Source organism: Balaenoptera musculus, chromosome 2, assembly GCF_009873245.2.
Source record: "Balaenoptera musculus isolate JJ_BM4_2016_0621 chromosome 2, mBalMus1.pri.v3, whole genome shotgun sequence".
Taxonomy (NCBI): Eukaryota; Metazoa; Chordata; class Mammalia; order Artiodactyla; family Balaenopteridae; genus Balaenoptera; species Balaenoptera musculus.
In genome coordinates this window covers 67,518,736-67,532,014 of record NC_045786.1, presented here as the reverse complement: position 1 = coordinate 67,532,014, position 13,279 = coordinate 67,518,736, and the positions used below count along the sequence as shown (strand labels likewise).

The window sequence follows — 13,279 nt, the reverse complement described above, 5'->3', positions numbered from 1 at the left end:
TAAGTCCGTTTTACAAATGGGGAGACTGAGGCTTGGGGACATTCAGTGGCTTGTTCATGGCCACATATCCAGTCAGTGGTGAGAGTTTAGGTCTGTCTCACTAGGAAACCTTTTGGATCATGTGACAAGCATTAGGTTAGAATCTGGGGTCTCTAGTTCTGGTCCCACTTCTGCCACCCACTGCTGTGTGTCCTTGGGCAAGTCACCCGGTACCCACGGAGGTGCCATCTTGGAGGCACAAGGACATTGGACTCAATTGATGGTTTTCATTGGCCCATGGTGAAAGAAATAAGAAAATTTCTTATAATCTAAATGTATTAATTTAAAATTTTCTGATTTAGGTCCTACCTATTTTGTGAGTATCAAATTACTTTCTTTTGTGCTAGTGATAGTAGATGGTCTTGGGGTTTTTAATAAGTCTGTATGTGACAAAATAAAACCGTGGTAACCTTATGACATTCCCAACTCCTCCATTAAACAGTGTATTGGTTTGTGAAAGCCCAAAGCATCGGGGCTCCCTGGATGAGATGATGTGGGGGGGAACCCTCCAGCTCTGGAGCCCAGAGACCCTAAGAGCTAGGTGGGGACGGGGAGGCCCCAAGCATGGTGATGGGCTCACCTGCCGGCCTGCTCTCTCATGATCAGACCTGAGACCCTAGTCCTTGCCCAGCACCCCCTTGGGCCTGAGGGCATTGGCCCCACCTGCTGGGCAGGATTCCGGGGGGCGGGGGTAGGGGTGAGGGCAGTGTGCCAACACTTGGGATCTGTTTTATTTCCTTCCTTCTTCCCTTGCAGGTGTTCCAAGAGCACCCTGGGGATACATGCAGACTTGGGACAGATGCAGAAAGGACTAAGACCCACCCCTTCCTCCTTGAGAGTTGAGGCCAGCCAGGGGCACAGACACCTGCTCAGGCCAAGGGAGGGACTGCATTTAAGGCTCTAGGCGCACAGGAGGGAGAGGTCAGAGAGGGCTTCTCAGAGGCGGCAGTCCATCCCCTGGAATTTGGAAGACCTGGAGCCCAGTCCTGATGAGTTGTTACCCAGTCTGCTCAAGCAAAGAGGCCGCGGAAAGTGAGGCCTGGCCTAGGCAGTGTCCCTGAGCGCCACGGATGGGGCAGGCTGGGCCCTAGGGCAGCTCTGGGGCGGGGCGGTGAGGGGGTGGGGTTCATCCCCACTCACAGGGTCCCATCCCCCTGCGAGGAGCGCTGACTGGGGCAAGGCCAGGGACACAGGTGTTGATGAGATGGGGGTGGAGGGTGAGGGTGCATTTGGCTCGGCTGGGGTGGGAGGTACTGAGAGGAGGGGGACAGGAAGGCCCACTTGGCCTTGAATGGAAAGCCTTTTAGGAGCAATTACCCCACCCCCCCCTCAATCCCATTACCCCCACTCCCTGACTGTTAAACTGCTTCTTTGTCTTTTGCAACAGAGTGGCTCCCTCCTGGGGCAGAGCTGCTACTTTATGACTAGGGTGGCCCTCTCTGAGCTTATCTGCAGAGGGGATGGCAGTACTCCCTCACTCAGTGGGACTGGGTGAGTCTTCAGGGAATGAAGACCTTTCGTTTCTGGGTCGGGCAGTGACTCACCGGCTTGTGGGTGAGCACCTCTAGGACTCACAGACTACGAGAGCAGTCATGGTTACAGGCGGGGTGAGGTTTCGAGAAGGGGGGCATTTGCTTGGTGCATGGGTTTTGGGGGGTGTCTGCCTGGAGTATGGAGAAGAGCTCCCCTCGGGAGTGTGGCCTGGCACTGATGCTGGCTCCAGCACTCACTGGTGTGTGCCCTTGACCGGTTATGGCACCTCCCTGGGCCTCAGTTACCACACCTGTGAACTGGGGTGATAACAGGTGCAACCAAGGCCGTTGCGAAGAAGGCGCCTGGCTCGTGGAAGGCACTCAGGGATGCCTGTTGTCTGTCTTGTCACCCGGCATTCTCCAGGCATAGCTTCTTTGCTTCCCCGCCTCTCTGTGCCTAGTGCACTAATGGAGTTCTTGTTGCTCGGTGAGAAGGTCGGTGTTGGAGTTTCACAGCCAGGCTGGGATGGTGCTGCTCTCCTGGCTCTTGGAAACTCTCAGACCCGTGCTGGATGGATGGATCGATGGATCGATGGATGGATGGATGGATGGATGGATGGATGGAGAAAGGGGCAATGGCTTGGGGTGTTCCTAGCTGTCCACCTGCTGGGGCTGGCCTAGTGCCCACAGCTGTGTCACCTACCACGGGCTAGAGCTGTCTCTCTGCCCACGGGCTAAGGGGCAAGTCAGCTGAGGGCAGGGAGCAGGGCCTCTTTCCGCCATCCCGACCATCAGCTAGAACCACGAGGGGCCTGGATGGGAACTGTGAGACAAAATGATACGTCCTCAGGGGCTGGCCTGGGGACCTGTGGCTGGGATCTTAATGCCAGGCAGAGGGCAAGGGGCATGCCCTTTGGGACTGTGCCCAGGCGCCCACAGGCGGCCCCTCAGGTGGACATTTTCCTGCTAGGTGGGCCTCCCAGCACATAAGAGAATGTCAGGAGCCCCGTCACCCGGCTGCTCTGGGGCTTCTAGGCGGGGCTGGGCTGAAGGCAGACAGAGCTGACCTCACCCAGGCTCCTGAGTGAAGTTGTTGGCAGTGCCTTCTCCCTCAGGTTTGATTGGACTTTGATCTGTTTCTTTTGGAGAAGCCGAGCCATAAAGGGCCTCAGTGTGTCCTCATCAGGCCTCCAGCAGACCTTCTCCCTCTGCAGAAACCGCAGCCAGGGGCCTGTGTGGAAACACATAACCCCACCGGGCAGTCACGGGTGCCCACCTGCTTGTCAGAGCCCTGAGCGCGAAGGAGAGACCAGATGTCAAAACGCTTCAGCATCTGAGAAGCCGGCCACACCCGAGCGCAGTGAGGAGGGGGCTGCCCTTCAAGATGGGTCCCTTGCCTATACCTGGTATTAGACCTGGTCTCAGAAAACTGTTAAATTCATGCGGACACGTAGAGATGCCCCAAGCTGGAGTGAGGAGGGATCCCAGCCATCATCCAGGCCACCCCTTTGCCGCCTATGGGGAAACTGAGGCCCGGAGAGGAGCCGCTGGCAAACTGGAGCCCTTGAGGAGCGATTCCCTTTTGCACTTAGAGACTCTCTGCTTCTCCGTCTCACAGAGGCGGCTACAGTTCTGGTGAAAAGCTGCACTTCCTGCCCAGAGAGCCAACTTGAGGGGCCGGGGGTGGGGGTTACTGGGAGACCCTGCGTGACGCTCCAGGCTGAGGCTGTGCGCCGTCGGGCAGCCGCGATTCCGATTCTGGGCCGGAAGAGATCCTGGGGGCCACAATGCCCACCGCACCACGCCTTCCTATGCCTGAGTCCCCTCTGAGGGGCGGTTTGTGCCCTCTGATAGCTTCACCCCGCTCTGTTCAGGTTGAGGCTTGGACTGACCGGGTTCAAATCCCGGTGGTGCCCCTCGCCAGCTGAGTGGCCTCGGGCAGGCTGCTGGCAGCTGCCAAGGCTCGGATGCTCATCTGTAAAATGAGAAGGTGGCTCCTCACGGTTAAGGGAGGACCCCGTGAGTCACGTGCAGAGCGAGGAGTGCAGAGCACGGCACCCGGAACAACGTAGGTGCTCGCCATTCAGTCCCTCCCTTGGGTGTGTGGGTGTGTGTCCCTCTCCTGCTGGCTTGTAAAACTCTATAGGCAGGAGCCGGGTGTGGTTCGTGTTTGGGTAGCCACGGGCACCTGGCACAGTAGGTGCCTTGCCTTCGTGTGTGTCTGGGGGTGGGGTGGACGGTGAGGTCCTGCTGTGGGTTAAATCTGAGGACGGCCTGGCCCGCAGTAGTGCTCCCCATGTCTGTTGGGCGCCAGAGACCCCCCTCAAACCCCACCGGCCAGGCGGCAGTGCCACTTCCGCTGCCCTGGAATAACACCCGCGTGCCCTGTGCTTGCCCCGCAGACGCCAGCATGTCTCCGGATGCCACCAAGCCGAGCCACTGGTGCAGCGTGGCCTACTGGGAGCACCGGACACGGGTGGGCCGCCTCTACGCGGTGTATGACCAGGCCGTCAGCATCTTCTACGACCTACCTCAGGGCAGCGGCTTCTGCCTGGGCCAGCTCAACCTGGAGCAGCGCAGCGAGTCGGTGCGGCGCACGCGCAGCAAGATCGGCTTCGGCATCCTGCTCAGCAAGGAGCCGGACGGCGTGTGGGCCTACAACCGCGGCGAGCACCCCATCTTCGTCAACTCCCCCACGCTGGACGCGCCCGGCGGCCGCGCCCTGGTGGTCCGCAAGGTGCCCCCCGGCTACTCCATCAAGGTGTTTGACTTCGAGCGCTCCGGCCTGCTCCAGCACGGGCCCGAGCCCGACGCCGCCGACGGCCCCTACGACCCCAACAGCGTCCGCATCAGCTTCGCCAAGGGCTGGGGTCCCTGCTACTCCCGGCAGTTCATCACCTCCTGCCCCTGCTGGCTTGAGATCCTCCTCAACAACCACAGATAGCGGCCCGCCACCCGCCCCGCCAACGGGGGCCCCGTGCCCAGAGACACAGCCCCCACGGACGACCCCTCCCCCCAGATATCATCTACCTAGATTTAATATAAAGTTTTATATATTATATGGAAATATATATTATACTTGTAATTATGGAGTCATTTTTACAATGTAATTATTTATGTATGGTGCAATGTGTGTATATGGACAAAACAAGAAAGACGCACTTTGGCTTATAATACAGATATATTTTCTTTCTTCTCCTCCTTCCTCTTCTTTATGGTTTTTTGTTGTTGTTGTTGTTGTTTGTTTTTTTTTAAAGAAAATGATACAGCAGAGCTAGGTGGAAGAGCCTGGGTTTGGTGTATGGTTTTTGAAATATTAATGCCCAGACAAAAAGCTAATAGCAGTCACTCGTTGATAATAAAGTATTCGCATTATAGTTTTTTTTTTTTTTTTTTTTTAAACTGTCTTCTTTTTAACAAAGAGGAACATGCAGGGCTTCTGTGGGTTTCTGACCCATCAGGCATTCCGAAACTTGATTTCCATCTTTTACCGGTTAGAGTAGAGGGAATTACATCGAAAAGGGAGGAAGGACGTATGTTTATTCTTAAGGCCAGAGAAGGTTCTGTTGTTGCTTCCCACCCATGGCTGTAGTGTGTCCACAGGATTCAGGGGGAGGAGGGAGAGTACATGGGCCATCCATCCTAGGTAAGCTCTTCCCGTCCGTGGGGGAGGCTCATGCTCTGGCCTAGAGGAATTCTCAGCCTGATGGGGAAGACTTGGGTCCATGCCTCTCATCTCTGAGCTGTCTGCAAGCTAGAAAACATTAATTCTCACCACTTTGGGGAAATGGCCTGTGGAAGAAAGACTGAGATGGTGGGTCTTGAACCCACCTACCACCTCACAGAAGCCACCTGAGCCCCAGGGTGAAACTCCTTTTAAGACCTAGATAAGCTACCCTCCCATCCCCCCCACCAAGTAGCTCAGAACCTGCCCATCTGGAACTGTAGTCATGATTGATGCAAAGGCAGGTGGTTTCTTTCTACTCTATAAAAGGGAAAAGTTAAGGTTCTGGAAGGGTAAATGACTAGCTCATGAGACAGATCAAGGTTAGAAGTTAACCAGAGCCATATCAATTAAATCAGTTTCCTCTCTTGAGAAAACTCAAAAAAAGAAGGCCTTCTTGGCCAAATAACTTAGGGGAATGTTACATTGTATATCTTCTTTCTTGGAGATTTACATTAGCCTATTAAATGCTCTGAGAAGTCCTGTGTGTTATCTATTGCTGCGTAATAAATGATCCTAAAACTTGGCAGCTTGAAACAACTCACATTTATTATCACACAGTTTCTGTGTTCAGGAATGCAGGAGCAGCTTAGCTGGGTGGATCTGGTTCAGGGTCTCGTGAGGCTGCAATCAAGCTGTCTGCCAGGGCTGTAGTCATCTGAGGCTTAACTGGGGCTGGAGGACCCACTTCCAAGCTCGCTCACGTGGCTGTTGGCTGGAGGCCTCAGTTCCTGGCCACGTAGGCCTCTCCATTGGACTACTCATGACGTGGCAACTGATCCAAAAGAGGGAGACCAAGTGTGAAGCTGCTGTCTTTCCTAACCTTATCTCAAAAGCATCCTGCCATCACTTCTGCCATATTCTGTTGATCACACAAACCATTCTTGCTACAGTGTGTTGGGGGGTAGGGGTGGGGGGACCACACAGGAGTGTGACTGCCAGGAGGTGGGAATCATGGCCACCACATCCTCCAAGAACTACGCTATTTCACTTGGTTTCCCAAAGTTATATGCCAGTGGACTCCTTCCCCACCCCTGCTAATTCTGTCCCCATACCCAGGCCAGCCAGCCCAGACCCTTTCACTCCACTCTGCCCAGACCCTTTCACTCCACTCTGCCAACCTCAGACCCGAGCTTCCCGGGAGGCCTTACTCCTTCTGCTGTCCCCACTATGCAGGCCTTGGTCCTCCTGGGGCGCAGTGAGCAGAGCTGTGCTGTGCTGTGTGAGGATGGGCTAGGAGTCACTGTATCTGTCTTCTTTTCAAGTCAGTGACAACTGACACTAACTCACTGTTTGTGAGTCCTTCCTACTCGTGAGGTGACTTTGATGCATCCTGTCTTCACAAGAACCTCTGTGGGGGTGTTCTCTGCCATTCTCCTTTTCCAGTTGGAGGAATGGATGCTTACACAAATGATGTCATTTGCCCAAGCTCCCTGGGGGGAAAGGAACAAACCTCTGTCTCAGATGTTGGCTGGGTGTCCTCTCATGTGCTGGTTATGATTGGCTTTGCTGGAGTGGGCCTGCCCCTTGGGAACGGTCTGTGATCCTAAAGGGCTGAACTCTGGGGGCCCAGGGGCCTCAACCTTGCAGCAATTTGCTCCAAGGCCTGCCCTGTCCTGAGGCTGGGGACCTCCCTAAGGTCCTTGGGTGGCCTCGAGTGTTAGGGAGAAGGCCTGGTGGCTGCCTTTCTTTGTGGGGGTCTGAGACACCAGTTCTAGCCCCTCAGTTCACATAGGGAAACCAAGTCCCAGACAGAACAGGCTGCGTTGCTGAGGGCACAAGTGGCGCTAGGACCTGCTGTCCTCCCCCTTTCCCGGTTGTGGTGCTGGCAGAAACTCTGTGGTTTCCCCCAGACCACCCAGGGATCCAGTGACTCAGGCTCCAAAGAAGACACTTTCTAAACAAGGCCCCGTCTCTGGAGAGCGTCGTGGGAGCCTGGTCCCTGCAGGCCCTGGGAAGCGAGGGGGGTGGGGCTTACTGCCCCCAAACCCAAGCCCAGGCCTGGGGTGAGGGCGGAGAGGGAATGGATTTCCTTCTATTGACTAGGTTCTTTGAGAGGCCTTAGTCCCTCCATAGCTCCTTCCTCTCAGCTTCACAGCCCACCCCCATGTCAGTCCCTTCCCTGCGTAGTCTCTGGGAATGTCTGGGGGTAGGGGCTGTGGAGATATGGATCTATGAGTGAGGGAAGCACAACTGGGAGAGAGGGGGTGCCTGGAGATCTTGTGTTCATGCTTCAGGTGAGAAAACCCAAGGCTCAGAGAGGACTATGAGGAGCCCAAGGTCACGCAGCAAGTACAGGGCGGAGCTGAGCCTAACACCCGTGTCTCAAGACTCCTGGTCTGGCTGCTTCCTGTGTGTCTGGGCATAGATTCCCCCAGTGCTCTGAAGGGCATGCACACACCTCTGTTCACCTCTGTGAACGCCCCCCATCCCCCCGCCACCTGTCCTGGAAGCTCCCATCCCACACACACATTTCAGGGGACTTCGTTGTTCCGGCTGCCTCTGGCAGCAGCTGCCTGTTCTAATCTAGACTCTGCTACTTACCAGATAGGTGATCTGAGGCAAGTTATATACTTAAGCTCTCTGTGCCTGAGTTGCCTCATTGGAATAACAGTAAGAGTATTTGGGACTTCCCTGGCGGTCCAGTGGTTAAGACTTCGCCTTCCAAAGCAGGGAGTGCGGGTTCGATCCCTGGTCAGGGAGCTAAGATCCCACATGCCTTGTGGCCAAAAAACCAAAACATAAAAAAACAGAAGCAATATTGTAACAAAGTAGATAAAGACTTTAAAAATGGTCCACATCAAAAAAAAAAAATCTTAAAAAAAAAAACCAAAACACAATAAGAGTGTTTACATCCAAGGGTTGTCAGGAGGATTAACTGAATTAATGCCTGTTAAGCACTCACAACTGCCAAGTATTAAGCTGTCAGCAAGTGCTCCTTAGTATCATCTTGGGGCCTGGAACGTAGCTCAGGTTGGTGAAGAAAGCTTGGGTTGGGGTCTCAGCAGGTATGAGGACTCAAATCCAGATCTCCGAAGTCGCTGTTGCCTTGGGCCATCAGCTGACCTGTGTGAACCTCAGTTTCCCCAGCAGGAATAGAGTCAGTGACCCACTGGGACATCCCTCGTTGGGGACGCCAGGGCCTCCCCCTGACAGCTGCTGTGGCCTCTTGCTGGGCTTCCATCCCTCTCCCACCCGCTCCAACCCACTGTTCACCCAGAGTCATGGTCTGCACCCAAATCGGACAGTGTGGGTGTCACTGTCAAATCTGTCAGTCCTCCGAGTGACAGTGACCTCTCTGGTGACTGCCTGTGCTCTCAGGATACAGAGAGCCTGCCCATGCTCCCTCCTGCCCAATCCAAGATCTGCCCACGCCGCTGTCCCCTCTCTCCTCCCTGGGAGTCTCCTAGAAGCCAGAGATGTCTTATGTCCCTTTGGCCCCACTGGCCCTGGTCCAGCCCAGTGCCGGGCACAGAGGATAGGCTCCCTGGATGTTTGTGGAATGAAAGGGTCATGGAGGTAATAGATGTGGGTGTGTTTTATAAACTCTAAAGGAACAAGCAGTCATCCAGAGGGGGGTGTGTTTATTAGTATCACATGTCTCCATGACAACCCCAGCTGGCTTCTCCTTACAGGCCCCTAAGAACCCTCATCTCTTCCCCTAGCCTCAGGCCCCAGGTCCTATAGTCTTATTCTACCCTCCTGGGGATGTGGTAGCAAGAATTCCTGATTTGGGAGGGGGCGTGTTCCTTTGATGATTTAGAACACAGACTCAGAGAACAGCTAAGCTGGGAGGGCCCTTAGAGGACATCTAGTTCCGTCACTGTCATAGAACTGAGGCTCAGAGAGGTCAGGGTGGTGACCAGGGTCACACAGCAAGGCAGTAGCCAATGGGGGCCAAACCCTTGACTTGGGGCTCCTTTCAGAGCTGATCTCTCAGAGATGCTGCAAAGGCTTCTGTGAAGACAGGATCAGCCTGAGCAAAGCAGTCGAGAGGCAAGAAGGGTAGTGGCACAGATCATTTTTTGGTTTTGTTTGTTTTTAACTGTGGAAAAAAAAAAAAAAAAAAAAAAAAAAAAAATATATATATATATATATATAGCATAAAATTGACCATTTTAATCATTTTTAAGGGTACAACTCAGTGGCATTAAGTACATTTGCATTGTTGTACAACTGTCACCACCATCCATCCCTAGAACTTTTTCATCTTCCCTATGCTTTCGTTGTCGGTGGTGTTATTGTGGTAAAATACACATAACATAAAATTTGTCATTGTAACCATTTTTCAGTGTGCAGATCTGTGGCATTAAGTGCATTCTCATTGTTGTGTTCCCTATGCTTTTTAATAAAAGGCATATGGAGGCAAAGTTTTACAGTTCTTCACCCTGGGATCGTGAGGCCTTTGCTGACTTCTGGCAACCTGGATAACCCAGGGGAAGTTGTGTGTCACCTTGGCCTGGTCGGGGGTTTGGTGGAGAATGCTGGGGAAGGGGGTGTCCAGTCTAGGCTGACTGTCAGCCGGGATAAAGGCTGGAACAGCCTCTCAGCCTTGCTGTTTTCAACGCAGGTCACAGCGAGGCTAGTGGAGTATAGATGAAATGCCTAGAATTTCTGACTGTGAGACTGGGAGCTCATGTGATGAGTAGAGGACACAGATGGTTTTGAATGCGACCTCCTTGGACTCCCTAGGGGCACCGTGGGAGACCTGGCTGAGTGATGCTGGGAGAGACCCCAATTACTGGGCTTTAACTTGCCTTCAGAAATGAAAGGTCTAAACCAGATGGCTTGATGGTGCTTTTTGGGGGGAGCCCAGGGGCTCTAGAGAGCCCCTGATGCTCACTCCAAAATTTAGGGTGGACTTTGCTATTAGATCTGCTGAGAGGAGCTGAGACAATTGCTAGTAACAGAACCCTTACTTTGTTTAGCAATAATCATAACAGTTATCATTTACTGAGGGACTTGTTATGTACTAGGCACTTTGTATCATCTCATTTAATCCTTATTTCTGTTTTATAGATGAGGCTCAGGGGAGTTAAGTAAGTTGCCCAAGGTCACACAGCTAGGAAGTATCAGATGGAGGATTCCCACCCAGATCTCTCTGGTTCCAGAGCTGGTGTTCCTACCCACTCCCACCCCCAATCCTGCTAATGAATGGCAGCAGTTCTGAACTTGACTTTCCATGACTGCTGAGCACACAAGCTTTGGAGGCAACTCCCAGGGCTCTAGGCCCAGCTCTGCCTCCAGCTAAGTGACCTTGGGTAAGTTACCTAAGGTCTCTGAGCCTCAGTTTCCTTATTTGTTAGAATGGACACCTCCTAGGATAGTTAAGAAGATGAAATTAAATGGGTTTATATTTGTAAAGCATTAGAATAGGGCCTGCTTGTATTCACATTTAGCATTTGTTGAATTTTTAAAATACTGTGTTTATTGCCAGCTTTTTGAGGTCAGTTTTGTTTGAACCAGCAAATTAATTGGAAATGTTTATTTGTAACAGTTTCACTTTCTATCTCTCATCTTTGAGCAGTGAACAAAATGGAGCTTTAGGAATGCCTAGAAAAACATACACATAAACAACACTGCGTACATGCATGCAGTCTAAGATGTGCTTTCCTTAACATTTCAACAGAAACGCGTCTATTCGTAAGTTTTTGTAGAGAAGGGGAAAAAAATCTTCTCCATAGGCCATAGAATGTTGGCCAAGTTCCTTAAATTGTCTAAAATGGGCAGCATATCGGTGCTTTCTAAGTGTGTGTATTGGAAGCAGACCCTTTGGCAATGGTGACCCCCACTCCCACCCCTGCTCCCTCTTCCCTTTCCTCGTCCACCCATGGAGGGAGGATGGTTGCTGTGTCTGGACCTGACGACAACTATTCTGACTCTTTAAGAATCCCCTGCTTTGTGTTGCCCAACATAGAATGTCAATACATGTCAAAACCCACATCAGATCCCCAGAAAGCCGAGTGGCGCCTTGGTGACAGGCCTTGGCTGGCTCCTAGGCTCTCCTCACTCTGGGGCTCCAGGGGGTTGAGGTCTGACACTTGGGGCCACTTGGCCCCATCCGGGCCCACAGCCAGGATCTCTGCCAGGCCCTGGCTGTGTGTGCTGAGGGGTGTCCCTGCCACGACTCACAGGGAAGAAGAACCAGCTTGAGCCACGCAAGGTTTTAAATTGAGGAATTGTCAGCTTGTATATTTGGGATCCCATTCTGTCTGATTCTGAGCCTGGAGATGCCAGGGGTGCCCCGCTAGGGAGCAGGCAATTTCATCCAACACCTTCTGTGACAGTTTCTAGGCTTCAGGGGTGGGCTCCCAAGTGACCGGGAGAAGCCAAAGGCCTTTGAGGTGAGTCTCTTCTGGAATGTGCCATGGCTGGGGAGAGAGGGGACACAGAGCCACTGAAAATCATCTTTGAACAAGAGATTTTTGCCACCTTCTCCATCAAGCCTGTGGGATGATGCCTGTTTTATAGATGAGAAGCAAAAGCTCTGAGAGGTCAAGCGATCACCTAAAGGTCACACAGCCAACTGGTGGTGCTGGGTTGTTACTGGGTCTATCTGATTCTTGTTCCAGTGCCCACTAGCTTTCCCGCATCCAAGGCACTGGGATTCTTTCATGTGCCTCACAGACCCTGGCTCATAGCATTTCATGCCTCTCAGCCTGTGCCCTGGCTCTGGACACCATGCTTGGGAGGCTAAGAAGACTAGGGGAGCATGGAGTAGCCAAGGGGCTCACTAACACCTCCTCCCCATATGGGGATGGTCTCAGTTTCTTCATCTGTGAAATGGGTCTAAGGCCTGCTTTGACAGAGTGGTTGCAAGGAACCAATGAACTCAGGAGCAGGAAAGTGGTTTGGAAAACTAGAGGTACTGATGGGAGCATTGATGTGGTCTGAGACCTGACTTAGGAGAGAATAAAGGCTTGATAGAGGGCTGGGATGGAAAGAAAGCAGAGTGGAAAGGGCTCGTCAGACACAGAAACTGGGCCAGTGTTCTTTTATAAGCTGTAGTTTGTCGGCTGCGATGCCACCTGCCTTCCTGTGCCTGAAATCCTGGACATTCCTTTGGGTTAAGCAGGCCCTTTTCTAAGCTCTCGTTTTAGAACACTTGTCTTCTTTAGGGCAGTGGTGTTGTACTGACATAAACTGAGCCTCTCCCACAGGTAAGGACCTTACATACACGGTCTAATGGAATACTCACACTGGACTCTCACACTACCACTGTTTATAGGTATGGCTGTCCCATTTTACGTATATGGAAGAATGAGGCTAGGAAGAGCTCAGTAATTTGCCTAAGGTCCCACGGGAGGTAAGGGATAGAGTTAGGGTTCGACTGAGATTGCTCTTGCTTCAGACTCTGGTTGCCTTTGGGCTCCGTGGTTTTTATATCCTTGACCTTCACCCCCAGAGAAGCCAAGCACGCTGAGTCTGGGGCCTGGGCCGTGGGGTCCCAGAATCCTCCCTCATGGGTGGGATCTCACAGTGACTGAAGACCAGGTGGGCACAGGCTCAACTTGTTCAAGGACAGACTTCCAGGCTGGAAGGGGCAGCCCCAGACCACCATGGCTCTGGCACATCATAATCTTTCTGTGACATTGCCACAGCTGCCTCATAATGGGTCCCTCCGCAGGCCTCCAGGAGCTCCTTTTGTTCCCCTCTCTACACTGTGGCCAGATGTATCTTCCTAAAATGCAGCTTGGCAAGTCATTCCTCTGCCTAAAGCCATCTGTTGGCTGCCCATCAAAGTCCAAGCCCCTTATGGGATGTATCAGGCCCTTCTTGGTCCCCTCACCCTCCCGAGGCTGAACCAACAATGGTCCCTAAATAGGCCAAACTGATTTGTGACTCCAAGCCTTTGCTTATGCTGTTCCCTATTCCTAGATACCCTTCACCCGCTCCAGTGCTTAATTGTCAAACTCCTTTCCTATCATTTACAGTAGTAACCTTATGAGTGTTTAATGTATGTATTAGGAGATACACACATGTGTTACAAATGGCATGGTGGGAATCATCTTCTCCCACCCAGGCCCCCTTGGGTCACCTGTTT

The 13,279-nt window shown here is 52.6% G+C and overlaps 1 protein-coding gene across 2 annotated transcripts in view; it reads left to right on the top strand.

Annotated features, from left to right (window-relative positions):
• Window positions 1–5,711, top strand: part of SMAD6 (SMAD family member 6) — a 74,800-nt gene extending 69,089 nt beyond the window's left edge. Inside the window, exon 4 of one of the 2 annotated variants that reach the window (XM_036844481.1) lies at window positions 3,914–5,711. In XM_036844481.1, the coding sequence (XP_036700376.1) occupies window positions 3,914–4,455 (542 nt within the window). In that variant the 3' untranslated portion in view covers window positions 4,456–5,711. The remainder of the gene's footprint in view (window positions 1–3,913) is intronic. The other variant, XM_036844480.1, reaches the window with a different exon arrangement.
• Window positions 5,712–13,279: the final 7,568 nt, after the last annotated feature.